The sequence below is a fragment of the Hyla sarda genome, chromosome 1 (assembly GCF_029499605.1).
Source record: "Hyla sarda isolate aHylSar1 chromosome 1, aHylSar1.hap1, whole genome shotgun sequence".
NCBI classification, from domain to species: Eukaryota; Metazoa; Chordata; class Amphibia; order Anura; family Hylidae; genus Hyla; species Hyla sarda.
The window spans coordinates 449,113,062-449,133,490 of NC_079189.1; the positions used below are offsets into that span (position 1 = coordinate 449,113,062).

Sequence of the window (20,429 nt, forward strand, 5' to 3'; positions counted from 1 at the left end):
GCCAAAGTATTACTACAAAACCCGGGGACATATCAATCCTATCATTGAATCCGAGTGGTCCTTGCAAATCTAGGTGCATAATCCACATAGCCTCCACTCGTAACAACCTAGTGTCTACTTGTATATACATACAGCATCTTATTAGTATATTTTAGGCATCCTTTTTCTCATTTTGTATCTAATTTTGTTTTTGTTTTTGTTTCTCACCTGTTGTGATCACATGACTTGTTGATTGATTCTCACTTTGATTTAAACGCACAGCGCACTGACGTAAGCGAGGCAGGAAGAAGTGCACCTTGCGCAAAATTACCGGTGATCGCCTCTGAGTGCCCACACATTGCTGCGGTTCTGGTCCACCGACATGTCCATATAGGAGCTTCAAGTCCTCTGCTGAACGGTGAGTGCAGGAGTGTTCTATAGTCTACTGCATATATTATTCATGGTTCTCTTTACAGTATTACATACATTAAGACTTTTGCATCCATTATCTTAATATATGCATTCTAATTGCTAATTCCCCATAGCTAGGATCTATATACAGTGAAACTCTAAAAAAAGAACTCCCACAGTGGAGTTAAAAGAGGTCTTCTTTGGGGGTGGTCTTCTCAAAGAAAATGGCCACTGTGCATAAAGCATGATGGATTAAAAATGGACAAATGAAATTTGGTCTGGATAAGGGGGTGGTCTGCTAAAAAAGTTGGCCTTTTGGAGAGGTTTTACTGCACAAGTTTACAGCTTTAATAGCATATCTCTCTGCATTGCTCTGAGCCATAAAGGAGATTAGGCTAATATTGTGTCAGTCCTATCCTGCTGAAGTGACACTAAATGACCAGCTTAATATCATGGAAAGTGCTAGGAATAGTACTTCAAGCAAACTCATATACCTGCATACTAAAAAAATGATAAGATGAAGAAGAGCTAATTCCGCACTTTAAACAGAGGATACAAATCAGAGGATACATGTGCTGTACATACTAAATCAGACATTACATGTACAGACTATAGTAGACATTACATTTACATACTAAATCAGACATTACATGTACATACTAAATCAGACATTACATGTACATACTAAATCAGACATTACATGTACATACTATAGTAGACATTACATTTACATACTAAATCAGACATTACATGTACAGACTAAATCAGACATTACATGTACAGACTAAATCAGACATTACATGTACAGACTAAATCAGACATTACATGTACAGACTAAATCAGACATTACATGTACAGACTAAATCAGACATTACATGTACAGACTAAATCAGACATTACATTTACATACTAAATCAGACATTACATGTACAGACTAAATCAGACATTACATGTACAGACTAAATCAGACATTACATTTACATACTAAATCAGACATTACATGTACAGACTAAATCAAACATTACATGTACAGACTAAATCAGACATTACATGTACAGACTAAATCAGACATTACATGTACAGACTAAATCAGACATTACATGTACAGACTAAATCAGACATTACATTACATGTACAGACTAAATCAGACATTACATGTACAGACTAAATCAGACATTACATGTACAGACTAAATCAGACATTACATTACATGTACAGACTAAATCAGACATTACATGTACAGACTAAATCAGACATTACATGTACAGACTAAATCAGACATTACATGTACATACTAAATGAGACATTACATAACAGACTAAATCAGACATTACATGTACAGACTAAATCAGACATTACATGTACAGACTAAATCAGACATTACATGTACATACTAAACCAGACATTACATGTACATACTAAATCAGACATTACATGTACAGACAAAATCAGACATTACATGTACAGACTAAATCAGACATTACATGTACAGACTAAATCAGACATTACATGTACATACTAAATCAGACATTACATGTACATACTAAATAAGACATTACATGTACATACTAAATCAGACATTACATGTACAGACAAAATCAGACATTACATGTACAGACTAAATCAGACATTACATGTACAGACTAAATCAGACATTACATGTACATACTAAATCAGACATTACATGTACATACTAAATAAGACATTACATGTACATACTAAATCAGACATTACATGTACAGACAAAATCAGACATTACATGTACAGACTAAATCAGACATTACATGTACAGACTAAATCAGACATTACATTTACATACTAAATCAGACATTACATGTACAGACTAAATCAGACATTACATGTACAGACTAAATCAGACATTACATTTACATACTAAATCAGACATTACATGTACAGACTAAATCAGACATTACATGTACAGACTAAATCAGACATTACATGTACAGACTAAATCAGACATTACATGTACAGACTAAGTCAGACATTACATGTACAGACTAAATCAGACATTACATGTACAGACTAAATCAGACATTACATGTACAGACTAAATCAGACATTACATGTACATACTAAATGAGACATTACATAACAGACTAAATCAGACATTACATGTACAGACTAAATCAGACATTACATGTACAGACTAAATCAGACATTACATGTACATACTAAACCAGACATTACATGTACATACTAAATCAGACATTACATGTACAGACAAAATCAGACATTACATGTACAGACTAAATCAGACATTACATGTACAGACTAAATCAGACATTACATGTACATACTAAATCAGACATTACATGTACATACTAAATAAGACATTACATGTACATACTAAATCAGACATTACATGTACAGACAAAATCAGACATTACATGTACAGACTAAATCAGACATTACATGTACAGACTAAATCAGACATTACATGTACATACTAAATCAGACATTACATGTACATACTAAATAAGACATTACATGTACATACTAAATCAGACATTACATGTACAGACAAAATCAGACATTACATGTACAGACTAAATCAGACATTACATGTACATACTAAATAAGACATTACATGTACATACTAAATCAGACATTACATGTACAGACAAAATCAGACATTACATGTACAGACTAAATCAGACATTACATGTACAGACTAAATCAGACATTACATGTACATACTAAATCAGACATTACATGTACATACTAAATAAGACATTACATGTACATACTAAATCAGACATTACATGTACAGACAAAATCAGACATTACATGTACAGACTAAATCAGACATTACATGTACAGACTAAATCAGACATTACATGTACAGACTAAATCAGACATTACATTACATGTACAGACTAAATCAGACATTACATGTACAGACTAAATCAGACATTACATGTACAGACTAAATCAGACATTACATGTACAGACTAAATCAGACATTACATGTACATACTAAATAAGACATTACATGTACATACTAAATCAGACATTACATGTACAGACAAAATCAGACATTACATGTACAGACTAAATCAGACATTACATGTACAGACTAAATCAGACATTTCATGTACAGACAAAATCAGACATTACATGTACAGACTAAATCAGACATTACATTACATGTACAGACTAAATCAGACATTACATGTACAGACTAAATCAGACATTACATGTACAGACTAAATCAGACATTACATGTGCATACTAAATCAGACATTACATGGAAAGACTAAATCAGACATTACATGTACAGACTAAATCAGACATTACATGTACAGACTAAATCAGACATTACATGTACATACTAAATGAGATATTACATAAACAGACTAAATCAGACATTACATGTACAGACTAAATCAGACATTACATGTACAGACTAAATCAGACATTACATGTACATACTAAACAAGACATTACATGTACATACTAAATCAGACATTACATGTACAGACTAAATCAGACATTACATGTACAGACTAAATCAGACATTAAATGTACAGACTAAATCAGACATTACATGTACATACTAAATCAGACATTACATGTACATACTAAATAAGACATTACATGTACATACTAAATCAGACATTACGTGTACAGACTAAATCAGACATTACATGTACAGACAAAATCAGACATTACATGTACAGACTAAATCAGACATTACATGTACAGACTAAATCAGACATTACATGTACAGACAAAATCAGGCATTACATGTACAGGCTAAATCAGACATTACATGTACAGACAAAATCAGACATTACATGTACAGACTAAATCAGACATTACATGTACATACTAAATCAGACATTACATGTACAGACTAAATCAGACATTGCATGTACAGACTAAATCAGACATTAGATAATGATTAACACATTAAACAAGAGCAATGAGAGCTCTGCTCAAAGAGTTTGCAATCTTTATAGTCCTTGTATTAAAAATTTGGTATCTGTACATACAGATAGAGGAGAGGATTGTTATATAGTATATACTTTTCTGCTAAGCTTAGTACATTGAATTGCAAAGGCATATTATTGCTGTTTAAGTTGATTTTCCCTTAATAAAGCCTAATCCTTCTCTTACGAAAGATTTTGGCATAAAAATTTGACAAATATGAAAACATCATCTCAAAATTCTTTTATGGACATTTACACACTGAGGGTCATGTTCACATGTTCGTGTCACTTTGAACAGAACAACTGCATACCTATCTAAAAAAAAAATAAGAAACAGTACAATTCATATTTCCCTAAATGAAAATGCAAATCAATGAATCGGAGACTTGTTCTTTTAACTATGCAGAGCTGTTTACAAGACAGACAACGCTGTTGACTTTGGCAGGAGTATATGAATTTTATGGAGATCCGAAAGTAGACAGCCCTGAACAAACTTTCCCAAATAACTCATCATTAAAGATGCAGGTGAATAAATAGGGTAATACCTGTATAATCCCCATGAATAAAGTCTGCCAACTATAGGAATGGCAGCCAGAGCCTCTCGAATTGTATTCCCAGTGCTAGACAATCTGCCATGGAGTAAAGCCTGGTTTGAATTAGCAATGCCACCACATTATCTCATCAATAAAAGAAAAGCCACAAAAAAGATCATTTGGGATTATTTACATAAGTGTAATTGTTTTATTTTACTTTTTAACTTTATCAGAACAAGGAAAAAAAGGCAAAGATGTTTTATCCAAGAATCTTCTACACTGATGTCATCTGATATTTTAAAGACTATTGTTTTTCGTTTTACAAATGATTAGACATGCACAGAACATGCTTAATGAAATGTAATAAATCAGGGGAATCACAGTAAAGCCATAATAAAAAAAAGGATAATCAAATCATTTTGGAACAAAATACCATTTTAAGTCTGGATATTTAGAGATGAATTTTAAACTTTTATTTGCGTAATTTGTTTGCTTTTTGCAGCACATAACACCAGTCCTTGTGACAGTAAAATAAACTAGTTATAATAGTGGGTAAGGTAATGCTAATTAGAAAGTTTTACTAATGGCTTCTTGGAATTGTGCACTGTATATTGGATTTATATGGGGGAATTTGTCAACTTAATTATTTTCTAGTTTTATAAGACACTATAGTGCTTAAACTAAAAAGAGCAGATCAGTTACGCTAGATATTAGCAAATAAATCAAGAGTTTGGGCAAATGTTCTTCATGTGAAAGCATACTATGCACTGCATGGAAATTACATTTTCCAACTCCCTATTGTTTTTACAGGTCTACCACCAGCTTCTTTTTCCCATCAGGATCTGCCTTTATAGCTACCTTATATTTAGACTGCGAGCCGGGTTGTGAGAATGAAATGATTATATGCCAGTTCCCACAGTGTGGTGATATTTTAATAAATCTATTTTTATTCCTGTTGTTCAAGCTTCTGTCCTAAAAGTAGAGCTGTATCTTGACACAAATGAGACCTCCAGCAACATATGTCTACTGAAGCCAATCACTGTGACCTTTCTGGGGAAAAAAGATACCTTACCCATGAGAAAGCACTCATCATGGATGCACAAAATCTAGAATACAAGATGATCAAAAGACCTGAGCCATATCCTGCTGTTCTGTAGCCCCAAACAACCCTGCCAGTATAGAATTATTGGGGAGTTGTGTTTCTTGAAAGACATCTGAATTTCACAGAGAACATTCTGACATTATACCTTTAACATAGCTCTACGGAACACATTTGTAAAACTGGAGGAACGCCAAGGTAAATGACTGGCATCTCCATGGAAACCTGTCAATCTTTTTTGTGCAGGGTCAAGAAAATGTATTTAAGATGCTGACCTTCTTCCAAAAACTGACAGTAGGTAGATGTGAGGGCCCAGCCACTTGAATTTTTACCCAACAGAAAGAAAAGTTCATCTCTCATTAGACTACTTGAGAAAGATCTTAGAAATAAAAGGCAGAAAAGCTTTACAAAAGATCATATGTCAAGATAACACGAAGGAAAGGAAAAAGGATTCCAGACAAGAAACTTACATCAAGTGTGATTTTGTTCTCTTCTTTTCATTTTTTTCCCAAAAAATTTGACTGAAAAAATTATTGGTTACAACTTACATAAATCTGAATAACTGTATTGTAGTCATGTTCCCTGCTATACAATGTTAACAAAAATTAAATGTGTTTGATGTTATATACATAACTTGAAACTCCTGGTCCAAATGCAAAATCGGTAATCGGACCACCTGTCTACCATGCACCCCCTACAGCTATGCTCCTGTGTACATGTCTGTATATATATATATTACATTTATATGATTTGGAGGCTTACCACTATTTTCAGTCCATGACTTCCTTTCCCTTTGTGGAAATCTTTAATGGATTTTCTTTGTTTATATCTTATATGATTTATATAAATGAGATATTCAGAGAAAGCTGCTCAGAATAAACTTTACAAAGAAGAACATTCAAAAAAAAAATTCAACTTTTGGATGGATTCAGCTTTTCATTAACTACAACCTTTGTAGGAAATCACTGTGATATAAAGGCTGCCTGAAACATTATGGGGGAGATTTATCAAAATGTTGCCCATAGCAACCAATCAGATTTCTTCTTTCATTTTGCAGATGCCTTGTTAAGAATGAAAGAAGAGCGCAGATTGGTTGCTATGGGCAACTTGGCAACTTTTCCTTTGGACAGGTTTTGATAAATCTCCCCCTATGTCTCTAACTAAATAAAACTGGAAAAAAAGTGATATATTTTGCCTATTTGCCTATAGTTCAGCCTAGATACTTCTCCTTGCAAACTTTTCAACCTCTATGGACTTTCAACATAAGTAAAAAAAAGTGTGTATATTTGAAATCCTGAGCATTCAGTCACATTTAACAATTTTAACACCCACCTTCCACAAACTTTTTTGAAACCAAAAATAGTACTAATGTGAGTCACCAATTCCTTTAATATTCTCAGCTAAGCAGTAATGTTTTTATTGGTCTGTACGAAAAAAATTCTTTACCAAATGCCAAACACTCATATTTAGATATATAACCACTTTAAAGAGCACCATCTGTTTCATGCCAGCACAGCTGCATCGTGTTTCATTACTGTAACTGGGTATGCAATCACAGTGTTTAATGTGTCAGAGCAAGTGGTCAGTACCGGGTCAGCTGACATCTTGTGAACTACAGGATGACATCCCTTATGAGTTCTCTTCAGGCTACTTACAGACCCCTCCCCAACCTGGGTCTTGTTTTTCTATTGGTAAATACAACAGTGGTAGGCAGCATTAGAAAATCCTTTCAGTGATTGAATTAGAATCAGTATAGATGAAAACATATGCATGCCTTATTGGCTAAAACAGCTAAGCAGTGGGCATATACAAAAACCTCTAGAATATTCTCCAATAATAGCCTATGCTGCACTTCAAAGCCCAAAAAAATAAAATTTTATATTTTTAGGGCCATTTTTACCATTTTACAGTCAATATAAACAGGAAAAAATGGGGAATAGGCAGAGGGCTACTGCTTGAAAGGAAAGGACTCGGAACGCCACAGGTGCAGAGGACGGTTTATTGAAATAAAAGATTATTTCAATCTTTTATTTCCATTTTTTCCTGTTTATCCTGGTTATAGATTCAGTACCTTCGGGGATATGGATAGGGGTCATTGAGCTACACACTGCATATACCAACTCCACCCTAGGCCTACTGTAGTGTTGTGCCTATTCTGTTGCACAACCCCAACAGGTTAGTACAACACCATAGGTGTGGTGGTGGGTCAGTTCCATTGGATTCCCTAAAATACTACACAAGAGTGCCCCCTTTTTTTTTCTTTTTACCCTGTCACATTTTACAGTCAGGTGTTTGACCTACATTTAAATTCCATTAGGAGTTAAAGCTGTGCTGATATATTTAATTTGTACACTGAAGGTCACTTTTCCATAGACTTTTTACCATAGACTTTTTTTTGCAAAAAATACAGCTCATTTTACAGTGTGCAAACATAGCCTAAGAGTTGGGTACAAGTGGAGGTTACCCTTGCACTACTGGCATAGTACTAACAGCATTTCATTTTGTTGTAATCATTTACTAAATCACCCTCTATAAAACAAGCTTTGTAACAATAACTACATTTTAGTTTATATAAGAACAAAAGTAAAGCATTTTTTTCAAGAATTTTTATACAGTTATTTCCACAAATGCAGGTCTTCTTTTTCCTAACCATGCAACACATATTTGTAATGTTCTCTAGAACAATGTTATTTACAGTTTAAGTTGGCAGAAATGGAGGTCATACACATAAGATAAAAGTTATTGAAACCTGACAGTTGTAACGCCGAGTGCTCCGGGTCCCCGTTCCTCCCCTGAGCGCTTGCGGTGTTCTTCTGCCTGCAGCACCTCGGGCAGTCCCGCTGTCCGGGAGCGCTGCTCTAATGTCCCTGGCGGGGATGCGATTCGCGTGGCAGGACGTGCCCGCCCAAGGGTCGCATCCCGATCCACTCACCAGCCCCGTCCTCCTTCAGCTCTGTCCCGGCACGAATGGCCCCACTCTCTAGGGCGCTCGCGCGCCAGCTCTATGGAATTTAAAGGGCCAGTGCACCATTAATTGGTGCCTGGCCCAATCAATGTAATTCCACCAAATACTATTTAAAACCACTTCCCCTTCCTGCCCCCGCCGGATCTTGTTGCCCTAGTGCCCTGAGAAAGCGTTTCTGTGTGTTCCCTAGCCTGTGTATCCAGACCCTTGCCGTTGCCTCTGACTACGAACCGTTGCCGCCTGCCTTGACCTCTTGCTACGTCTGATCTTGCCTTCGCTTGTCCTTGTGTACAACGCCTGTCTCAGCTGTCAGTGAGGTCGAGTCGCTATCGGGTGGAACGACCTGGGGGTTACCTGCCGCAGCAAGTCAATCCGGCTTTGCGGCGGGCTCTGGTGAAAACCAGAAACCCCTTAGATTCCATTCTCCTGGTACGGCCTACGCCATCGCCTCACTGACACAGAGGATCCACTCCCGTGTCCTCCCTGCGCACCAGTCCGGATCCTGACAACAATCTAAGGTGGAAGGGGCGTCAGTCTCCCAACCCTAACCTGACAACAGATGTCAAGGTAAATAAAGATTAGGCATTGGCTAGATGGATTTCAACTGCCTAATTCTTTAGTTCCTGGAAAGATAAATCACCTATAGATGCGTCCACCATTAGCTTTCACCTCTCTGCCCATTGAAATCACAGGCATGCTCAGCCAGACCTGTAATTTGGCTTTGTTACACCCAGGGCAAAAGTACAGTACACTTTTGAAACCCCCAAACAGTCAGTACCTGGGGCTAATGTCTCCATTGTCTACCCCAGCTATACCCCTGTGCTCAGCTGACCCAAGCATGCAAGTGTGGATAGGGGATGAGATGTCTAGGGGCGGAGTACCCCTTTAAGTGTGTGTTCACAGGTTCAGTTTTTTAATTGTAAGTATTGACTGCAAAGAGAGGAACAGATCATAAATGGAGGACACATATATAATTGAACGTGTGCACACAGTCTCACAGTAGTGACAAGTGATAATTTTATCCAGTTGTGTAATGTATATCTTCCTTCAAGTGAAACTTGACCATGGAGAATCTCACCATTTTAACAGAGATAAGGCTATTTTGGAAAACTCCCCAACTCCCTGGAAGATTCAGCATGAATATAGCCTTGCATGCCAGCATGAACTTCAGAAAGCTTTGCCATTATAATCCACCACCAACATAACTGATAGATCTTTCTTGTGGATTATTAATACTAAATAAAATGTATTTTTCTGATGGCTGACCTTGTAGCTCTAGCATCAAGCACTCCCATATAACTATACCCATTTCTTGTAATCGCTACCAATCTCAAAGGAATCGGAGAGCAGTATTTATAGAAAACCCAAAACTGTACCCTTAGGAGAAGCAGGTATTCAGCCCCTATTAATGTCCAGATCATTGTTATTTTTGTAGAAAATAGTATATAGTTGAAATAATCACAAATGTGTTCTTACCGTGACTGGAACAACCTGCATTAGAATGGCAAAGTTAGTGAGATGATTGCAGCGACAAACACTGTAATTCAAGTTCCCTTCTACACGAATACATCCTTCACTGGACCAAATACCTGCACCAGAGCTGCAAGAAAAAGCATAAAAGGGTGTTTACTGTAAGTGAGAATATCAGTCATCAAGAAAAGAAATGGAGGCAGAGGGATGTTTGGAAGCTTTACATTAGTGTGACATCTGTATTATGGATCATTACTTGTATTTCTAGTCTAAATGGAAATAGACAATTCAAAAGAAAAACAAAAAATCAAAACAAAAGTAGAACAGTGAAACAATACTGAGCTTAATACAGACAAGATCTTTAGTATATAATGCAACAACCTCTGTAGTTTATATATTAAAATGAACGCGCTATAAACCACTGTTAAATGGGTTGTCTTTTTTAGGTAGCCTATTGTTTTGGGCATTTGGGATTTGGGAAGTAGCTAGAGAGGAGAATAGATATACTGAGTGTTTTCTCTCCGGAGGTCCTGGCTGTCTAGGCATTACATCAATAATCACCTACGGGTGGCTCAAGAGCATGGTACTCAGTGGTATTAAATGGGTACTCCGGTGCTAAGACATCTTATCCCCTTTCCACAGGATAGGGGATAAGATGCCTGATCGCGGGGGTCCTGCCGCTGGGGACCCCCGGGATCTTCCCCGCCGCACCCTGTTAGAATCAGCCCCCGGAGCGTGCTCGCTCCGGGTCTGATTACTGGCAAAACAGGGTGCGGCGTGGAAGATCCCGGGGGTCCCCAGCGGTGGGACCCCCGCGATCAGGCATCTTATCCCTATGCTTTGGATAAGGGATAAGATGTCTTAGCGCCGTAGCACCGCTTTAAAGATGTCATAGTATTACTGAAACCTCTCATTTAAAATTATATAATGTAACTGTTATAAACAACAATAGCCAGATTAGGTTGGTTTTATATAGGCACCATGTAATGCCTATGTTTCCCTGGGGGGCACTGCTGGGAAAATAAACGCTTCTTTCTCCTGTAAAAACAGTTCTATGTTGCTGCTATACTGATACCAAGGAAACTAGTTCTTAAAGGGGTACTCCAGTGGAAAACATTTTTTTTCATATCAACTGGCTCCAGAATGTTAAACAGATCTGTAAATTACTTCTATAAAAACAATCTTAACTCTTCCAGTACTTATCAGCTGCTGTATACTGGAGAGGAAGTTGAGTTGTACTTTTCTGTCTGACCACAGTGTTCTCTGCTGACACCTCTGTCTGTCTCAGGAACTGTTCAGGAGTAGGAGCAGTAGGAGCTTGATATGGGCAGAGAAGTCAGCAGAGAGCACTGTGGTAAGACTGAAAAGAACAACTCAACTTCCTCCCCAGTATACAACAGCTGATAAGTACTGGAAGGGTTAAGATTTTTTAATAGAAGTAATTTATAAGTCTGTTTAACTTTCTGGCACCAGTTGATTTGAAAAGAAAAAAACATTCCACTGGAGTACCCCTTTAAAACTAGTTTCCTGTTATCTTCAAAGTTTACAAACTTACATTAAATATTATGTATTATGTCTAGCTGGATATGGGCCTTGTTAGATGGTACTTGCGTAATGACTTCTGAAATGTAATAAGCACGGTTGAGCAGGGCATTAAAGCGTTGCGTGTGTTTTTGCACTTTTTATGTAATTGTGTTTCATCCAATTAAATTTTAGTGCTAAAGGCCAAGAAGTAAGAAAATATTGACATGAAAAAACACATTTCAAAGGTGCATAGGAAATTAACACCTATCTTCCTCTAAATGTCTTTTCAAAAGCCTCATTTCAAGGTTTTTATAGGCGTGATCTGCTCAGTAAAGTGATGTCTTTCAGACATAAAGTTATTTTCCACTGAATAATGAGTTATAATGTGTCTATGTAGATTCATTTTGGCTTCATTCTTAGATTAGTTTCACAACTTTGACATGAAATAATGTGTAACAATCAATTTTTTTCAGGTCAGTCACTACCACCGAAACTAGTGGTCCTTTGCTACTTTGAAAGCTTTATAGTTTTCTTGTTGTTGGCCATTTACAGGGTCTATAAAAATTCACAATGGGGTTGCAGAAAGGGGAAATATTCCAGTAATCTATGACTGGAATAGCTGTAAAGGTGATGAGTTTATGATGAGTACTTGTATTGAATGTAGAACAATTTGTTGACCTTTGTTTTTACCTCTACACTAAAGAGACATCTTCTGTTGGTCATCTTTATAAAGCTCACTTGAATAAAGAAGGGGTTGAATATTTTTATATGCACGGTACATAGTATGGGCCTCTGTGAATGTGTTTCCATTAACAATGTGATTGTCATGACTAAATAGTCATTCTGAACTTTCTACATCTCAATGAAATTGGACAGACTATGGTGAGTGATCACACCACTTCTTCTCTGTACTATGTATAGAGAAAAAAAGGAGGAGAAAAAAACAATGGGGCGCTCCCTGTGTAGTATTTCTTTGAAAATGGATGATGCAAATACCCTCCACTGTAACGCCGAGCGCTCCGGGTCCCGTATCCATCCCAGAGCACTCGTGGCGTCTGGTCTCCTGCAGCGCCCCGATCTCTCACTCTGACCGGGAGCGCTGCTACAGTGCTGCCGACCAGGATGCGATCCGCATGGCGGCACTAGTCCGCTTGCGGATCGCATCCCGCTCTGATTACCTGCCCTGTCCTCTGTCTCAGCCCCGGCGCGCGCAGTCCCGCTCTCTAGGGCGCGCGCGCCGGGTCTCTCAGATTTAAAGGGCCATTGCACCATTAATTGGTACCTGGCCCAATCTGTTCCTAATCAGTCCTAATTACTGTGAATACTATATGAACTCACTTCCCCTTCCTGTCCCTGCCGGATCTTGTTGCCTAGTGCCTTGTGAAAGTGTTTAGTGTGAGCCATAACCTGTGTATCCAGACCTTCTGCTGTTGCCCCTGACTACGTACCATTGCCGCCTGCCCTGACCTTCTGCTACGTCTGACCTCGCCTCTGTCTAGTCCTTATGTACCATGCCTATCTCAGCTGTCAGTGGGGTCGAGTCGCTATCGAGGGATAAAACCTGGGAGTTACCGCCGCAGCAAGCCCATCCCGCCTTGCGGCGGGCTCTGGTGAAAACCAGTAACTCCTTAGAACCGGTCCCCCGGTATGGCCCGCGTCATTGCCTCACTGACCAGAGGATCCACCTCCAGTGTCCTCTCTGCATACCTGTCCAGATCCTGACAGCCACCAACACCCAAGGTGACGTACTGACCATGAGTCGATGTGCACAGAGGTGGGTGAGCCTCCCGTCGAAACACAGTAGGTCTCTCAAAAACCCCATCTTTTTGTACTCTCTACACTATCTCTGTACTATGCAGTCTTAGACAATTGCTCCCCTGTATTGCCACTGAGGTAAAATGGTATCAAGCAATTGATCATATGTCGATAGATCAATAATTTGCATCCCAGTTAGTTATAAAGACTTGGTTCTGTTAAAGGTAGAGTTATGTGCAGTATTACTACTAATGTACAGAAAATGTCCAAAGTGATTTTAACAAAGTGGAAAAACCAATGCTCAAATGGCATAATATGCAAAGATGATGACTGACTATTCACTAACCTGAAATCCAGAAAGGCACAGTACAAGTGTACATAGTTACTATTGTTGACGGCTTCCACATAGAGTCGAGGAGTCTGCAAAATAATGAACAGTATATTTTATTCATTAATTGTTTTCCACAAATCAATAGTATACAGGAAGGCAAACATTGTACTATATCATATATCTGATTAATCACTCTCAATTCACAGAAAAAATCAGTACACAGGAGTTCATACACTGAGAGATCAGATTGCAGTTGTTGGCCATAAAAGTCTATGAAAAGCAGAGCAGAAGAAGGGAGCTTTTTGAAGAGTAATATGTGCAGCTTCCACCTTTTCACTTCAGTGCTGGATTCACAGCAACACTGCTTATTATTGCTGTTAAAGGTATACTCTGCTGGAAAACTATTTGTTTTAAATCAACTGGTGCCAGAAAGTTAAACAGATTTGTAAATTACTTTTATTTAAAAAATCTTAAACCTTACAGTACTTATTAGCTGCTGTATGATCCACAGGAAGTTTTTTTTTTTTATTTATTTTCAGTCTGTCCACTGTGCTCTCAGCTGACACCTCTGTCCATGTCAGGAACTGTCCAGAGCAGGAGCAACTCCCCACAGCAAACCTCTCCTGCTCTGGACAGTTCCTGACATGGACAGAGGTGTCATCAGAGAGCACTGTGGTCTCCAATGCTGCTTCTGCTACAGAAGCAGTGTAACAGCAATTTAGGGAAGGTGGATCTCCTCTTCTTTGCGGGATATGAGAGATATCATAGTTACTAGTCTTTACCCAATCTGGAGATAATTTTTTTCCCCATAATGCACTGCATCATGTCAGAACAACTGCCTTATATTATGTAAATTGTGTTTATGCTAAATGAATATAGTCCAGACAATTGGTTAAACACACAATAACAAACAATAACAAAAAATAAAGCAACATTAGGAAGGGCTTCTTGTTCTCATTTTCACATTTTGTCATGTGATGTCCCTATAAAACTAGGGCCACTGAGGAAACAACACAGACAAAACATCTTTTTTTAATTTCACAAACAAATATGTCAACATGTTGGCATTAAACAAAGAAGGATTGTACGATGTATGGCAGTGCTAAATATGTCAGAAAAACAAAGCTACGACTAGAACACAGAATTTTTTTTTTTATTTACAAACATTGTTCTGCAATTGTTTTCTATTAAGAGATTCCACGAGAGCAAATTGGCTTTTGTTTGAAATAATATGCTTTTCTGGTTTAACTAAGCATGAAAGTTCATCTGTGAGCTACTTCTCTTTGCGTTCCTTCCATTGATTTTATGACAGTGACACCAGCATTCTTTATATAAAGCTGTCATATGAAGAATAACTTAAAGGGGTATTCCGGGCAAAAACATTTGATCCCCTATCCAAAGGATAGGGGAAAAGATGTCTGATCGCGGGGGGCCCGCTGCTGAGACCCCCGCAATCTCCCTGCAGCACCAACATTCTATGCGAGTGCTGAATCTCCGGTTTCGGAAACCTCTGGGTTTCCGGGACTGGAGACGTGACGTCATGACATGCCCCCTCCATTCTTGTCTATGCGGGGGGCATGGCGGCCGCCACGCCCCCTCCCATAGACATGAATGGAGGGGGCATGGCGTGACATCACATCCCCAGTTCTGGAAACCCGTAGGTTTCCGAAACCGGAGATTCAGCACCCGCATAGAATTTCCAGACATAGGGATACAAAATACTAGAATAAGATATTTTTTTAAGCCATTACTTCCCCGTGTAACCTACAGATTGTCCAAGCTTTACTTTAGGAAGATTGTGCATTGTTTTTTTTTTGCTTAACCTTTACAGAAATGAAACAATTTTGTCAGGAAATGTGATTGGAAATGTTCTTTGGTTTAGTGTATCCCAGACTTATTTCTAACTTTTCAAATGTATGTTAGCAAGAAGAAAAACACATATTTTCATCATTCTAATCATCCCAATGAGCATGAATAGAGCCCAAAAGGCATTTTAGAGTAGTCTGTAAACATTAAAGGGGTACTCCGGTGCTTAGACATCTTATCCCCTATCCAAAGGATAGTGGATAAGTTGCCTGATCGCAGGGGTCCCGCCGCTGGGGACCCCCGTGATCTTGCACCCTAGTTAAAATCAGTCCCCCGGAGCGTGTTCGCTCCAGGTCTGATTACCAGCGACCACGGGGCAGGCGGCGTGTGACGTCACACGTCCGCCCCCGTGTGACTTCACGCTCCGCCCCTCAATGCAAGCCTATGTCACGCCCCCTCCCAAAGGCTTGCATTGAGGGGCGGAGCGTGACGTCACATGGGGGCGGAGGCGTGGTGTCACACGCCGCCTGCCCCGTGGTCGCCGGTTATCAGACCCGGAGCGAACATCTTTATGGCATTGTTTTCTGGGATTAGTGTCTCAGCAAACAGCCATATATTTTTGATGCAGTGAAAAGGGTGCCATCCTTTGACAGCACTGTTCTCTTTTCTCTTTCTTAAACTGCAGGACATGGAAGATGCATAAAAACTGCTAGGCCCTAAGAAGCACAGAAACAGAAAAAGATGATAAGGCATAATGTCTGGTAGCAATAATAATAGGGAGTGTCAGAATTGGGATTTCTGTGGCTGGTGATTCTATTAGGGGGCACTGTCATTGGTAATAAAGAGGCTAAACATTAGCCTATTTTTCGTATATATTATATCGGCTCCCACTTCAGACACTCTTTTGCCAATTGGTGCTCCTCCCGTGAGCACTGCAGCCATTTCATTGTTTGCACGTATTCATACATACATTGGTTTACTATTTTAGTGGTGGTGCATAGAACTGCAGTGTTGCCCCGTTCACTTGTATGGGACAATGTTAATGTTCCTTGTACTGCTGTAACAAATAGCATGGTGGAACAATAACACACACACAAGTAAACAATAAAAAAGACTGCAGTGCTCATATGAATGCTGCAGCCTTTTCAAACAGTGTACCACCCAGAAATGCAGACCACACAACTGCTTTAGGGCCATGGGACCCATGGTCTGCCTCTATGGGCCCCTGCATCACCAATTGTAAATAACTCCTGACAGCTCCTTCACTATCGCTGGTAAATTACCCCTGAAAGGAAGTTGTGTAGTTCTTTCATATTAAGTGTGGTTTTGTCTTCAGCTCCCCAGCTCCTCTCTCTCTCCAAGACTATTTCATCCTCTGCTGTCTCAAGAAGCATTGCTGAATCTTGTCTTTGAGCTCTTGCCCTACCCACCTTAGTGATGTCCCCACCTTTGACCAGCCCCCACAGCCTATATCACCAGCTTCTTCTCATGTACATATATACATTTACACATTTATTGGGAAGAATGAGGCATGCTTACAGTGTGCTGCATTGTGCTGAAGAAAGCTACAGACAGAAGAGCAGACAGGGAATGAATGCAATGAAGATTTACTGACTTTAAAGGAATAATTTGCTGTGCATAGACATATTTACAGCAGCTCTGATTAGGAACAGTCAGGGTGCTGTAGAAAAGCTGTGATAAGCAGCTGAAATAAAGTAATGCATTCTGGGAATTGTGTTACTGAGCAACTTAACGGATTACATAACCACAAAACAAATGGATTTTTGGTTGTTTCAGAACTTGGGCAGACATTTAAGAAAATGTTAGCGATGCAGAGTACTCCAGCTCCACAAAAATCAGGTAAGAGAATTACAGATGTATTAAGGTTTCATATTAAAGGGGCACTCCACTGGAAAACATTTATTTTTAAATCAACTGATGCCAGAAAGTTAAACAGATTTGTAAATTACTTCTATTTAAAAGTCTTAATCTTTCCAGTACTTATCAGCTGCTGTATGTTCCAGAGGATATCCTTTGAATATCCTTTCTGTCTGACCACAGTGCTCTCTGCTGACACCTCTGTCCATTTTAGGAACTGTCCAGAGTAGGAACAAATTTCCATAGCAAACCTATCCTGCTCCAGACAGTTCCTAAAATGGACAAAGGTCAGCACTGTGGTCAGACAGAAAGGAAATTCAAAAGGAAAAGCATACATCAGCTGATAATTACTGGAAGGATTAAGATTTTTAAATAGAAGTAATTTACAAATCTGTTTAACTTTCTGGCACTGCTTAATTTAAAAAAAATGTTTTCCAGGGGAGTACCTCTTTAAAATACCATCATGGAAAACAAAGCTATATAGTTATGCAACATTTTCTTTTTACCTGTCTTCAGAGTACCCCTTTAACAAAAAATATTGCCCAGTAAGATTTTTTTTCCGTGTGGGAATGTAACAAATGTATAGCACAAAACACATTGGAGAGGGAGATGTAATATAAGAACATCTTGTAACAAAATTGGAGATAAGGTTGATTTCCTAAAATCCCTTGCCTAGGGATAGTGAAAAGTCAACACATTACAAAGAAACAGAAAAAGCTCTCATAAAATAGAAGACAAGCATCCTTTCCGCTTAGACCTTTGCTTTAGGCAGCTGCTGTATTAAGACAAGATGTGAAGAGCTGATAAAAGTATGAGGAACATTACTTCACACGAGGGTCACACTAGGCTGTGTTTGTGCGCTAAATTAGCTGTCTGCCGTGAGGTATAATTTTAGGAATATACCAAACAAATATTTACAAGGGTTATTGCCTTTATCTTGAGAGATGGTTGTAGCCTTTTCAAGCAGACTGCTAAAAGTTCACTGCTCCTCTTGTAAATAATGCAATTTAATCCCTATACTTTATTATACTTATTACAAATTCAAACTGTTCAAACCAATTTTCTTTCCTTAACCCCTTAACAACAATGAACGTAAATGTATGTCATGGTGCCGTGGTACTTAACGCACCATGACGTACATTTACGTTCCGCCATGACCGCGAGAATCAGACCGGTGCTCGCATCATACGCGGCAGGTCCCGGCTGCTATTAGCAGCCAGGGACCCGCTGGTAATGGCGGACATCCGCGATCGCACATTAACCAATCAGATGCCATGATCAATACAGATCACTGCATCTGCGGCAGTGAGGTACTTTAAATGGATGATTGGATCGCCCTATGCGCTGCCGCGGGGATCCGATCATCCATAATGGCGGACAGAGGTCCCCTCACCTGCCTCCATCCGTCTCCAGGGGTCTTCTGCTCTGGTCTGAGATCGAACACACCAGAGCAGAAGATAGCCGATAACACTGATCAGTGCTATGCCCTTTGCATAGCACTGAACAGCACTAACAATCAAATGATAGATATAAATAGTTCCCTATGAGGACTATTAAAGTGTAAAAAATAATTTTTTTAAATGTAAAAAATAAAATGTAAATCATCCTTTTTTCCCATTTTACCCCCCAAAGAACATTAAAAAAAAATGTATTAACATATTTGGTATCGCCAATATATATCAAAATATATTGTTAACTATCCTGTAGGGTGAACAACGTAAACATTTTTTTTTAAAGTTCAATATTGCTGCTTTTTTTCACATTTTATTCCAAAGTACTTCTATTAAAAAATCTTAATCCTTCCAGTACTTTTTAGGGGCTGTATACTAAAGAGAAATCCAAAAGAAATGCATTTCCTCTGATGTCATGACCACAGTGCTCTCTGAGAGCACTGTGGTCATGACATCAGAGGAAATGCATTTCTTTTTTGGATTTCTCTTTAGTATACAGCCCCTAAAAAGTACTGGAAGGATTAAGATTTTTTTTAATAGAAGTGATTTACAAATCTGTTTAACTTTCTGACACCAGTTTTCCATGGGAGTACCCCTTTAAGGCCAAAATGGGCCTGGTCCTTAACCCTTTAAGGACCCAGCCTATTTTCACCTTAAAGACCAGAGCATTTTTTGCACATCTGACCACTGTCACTTTAAGCATTAATAACTCTGGGATGCTTTTACTTTTCACTCTGATTCTGAGATTGTTTTTCGTGACATATTCTACTTTATGTTAGTGTTAAATTTTTGTTGATTGCTTGGCGAAAAATTTAAAAATGCGATGAAAAATTAGAAAATTTAGAATTTTTTTTACTTTGAAACTCTCTACTTATAAGGAAAATCATTGTTTGGTGAAAAATTCAAAAATTTTACGAAAAATTTGAAAATTTAGATTTTTTTTTACTTTGACACTCTCTACTTATAAGGAAAATGGACATCCCAAATAAATTATATATTGATTCACATATACAATATGTCTACTTTATGTTTGCATCATAAAGTTTACATGTTTTTACTTTTGGAAGACATCAGAGGGTTTCAAAGTTCAGCAGCAATTTTCCAATTGTTCACAAAATGTTCTAAATCGGAATTTTTCAGGGACCAGTTCAGTTTTGAAGTGGATTTAAAAGGCCTTCATATTAGTAATGCCCTATAAATGACCCCATTATAAAAACTGCACCCCTCAAAGTATACAAAATTACATTCAGAAAGTTTGCTAACCTTTTTTTTTT

The 20,429-nt window shown here is 38.3% G+C and overlaps 1 protein-coding gene across 1 annotated transcript in view; it reads right to left on the reverse strand.

The window, feature by feature from the left end:
* The window catches only part of ADGRD1 (adhesion G protein-coupled receptor D1), a 919,695-nt gene that overhangs the window by 506,146 nt on the left and 393,120 nt on the right, over positions 1 to 20,429 (reverse strand). Inside the window, exons 16-17 of the mRNA XM_056533246.1 lie at positions 14,036 to 14,109; positions 10,417 to 10,540 (exon numbers count right to left, since the gene is read on the reverse strand). Coding sequence (XP_056389221.1) covers positions 10,417 to 10,540; positions 14,036 to 14,109 — 198 coding nt within the window. The remainder of the gene's footprint in view (positions 1 to 10,416; positions 10,541 to 14,035; positions 14,110 to 20,429) is intronic.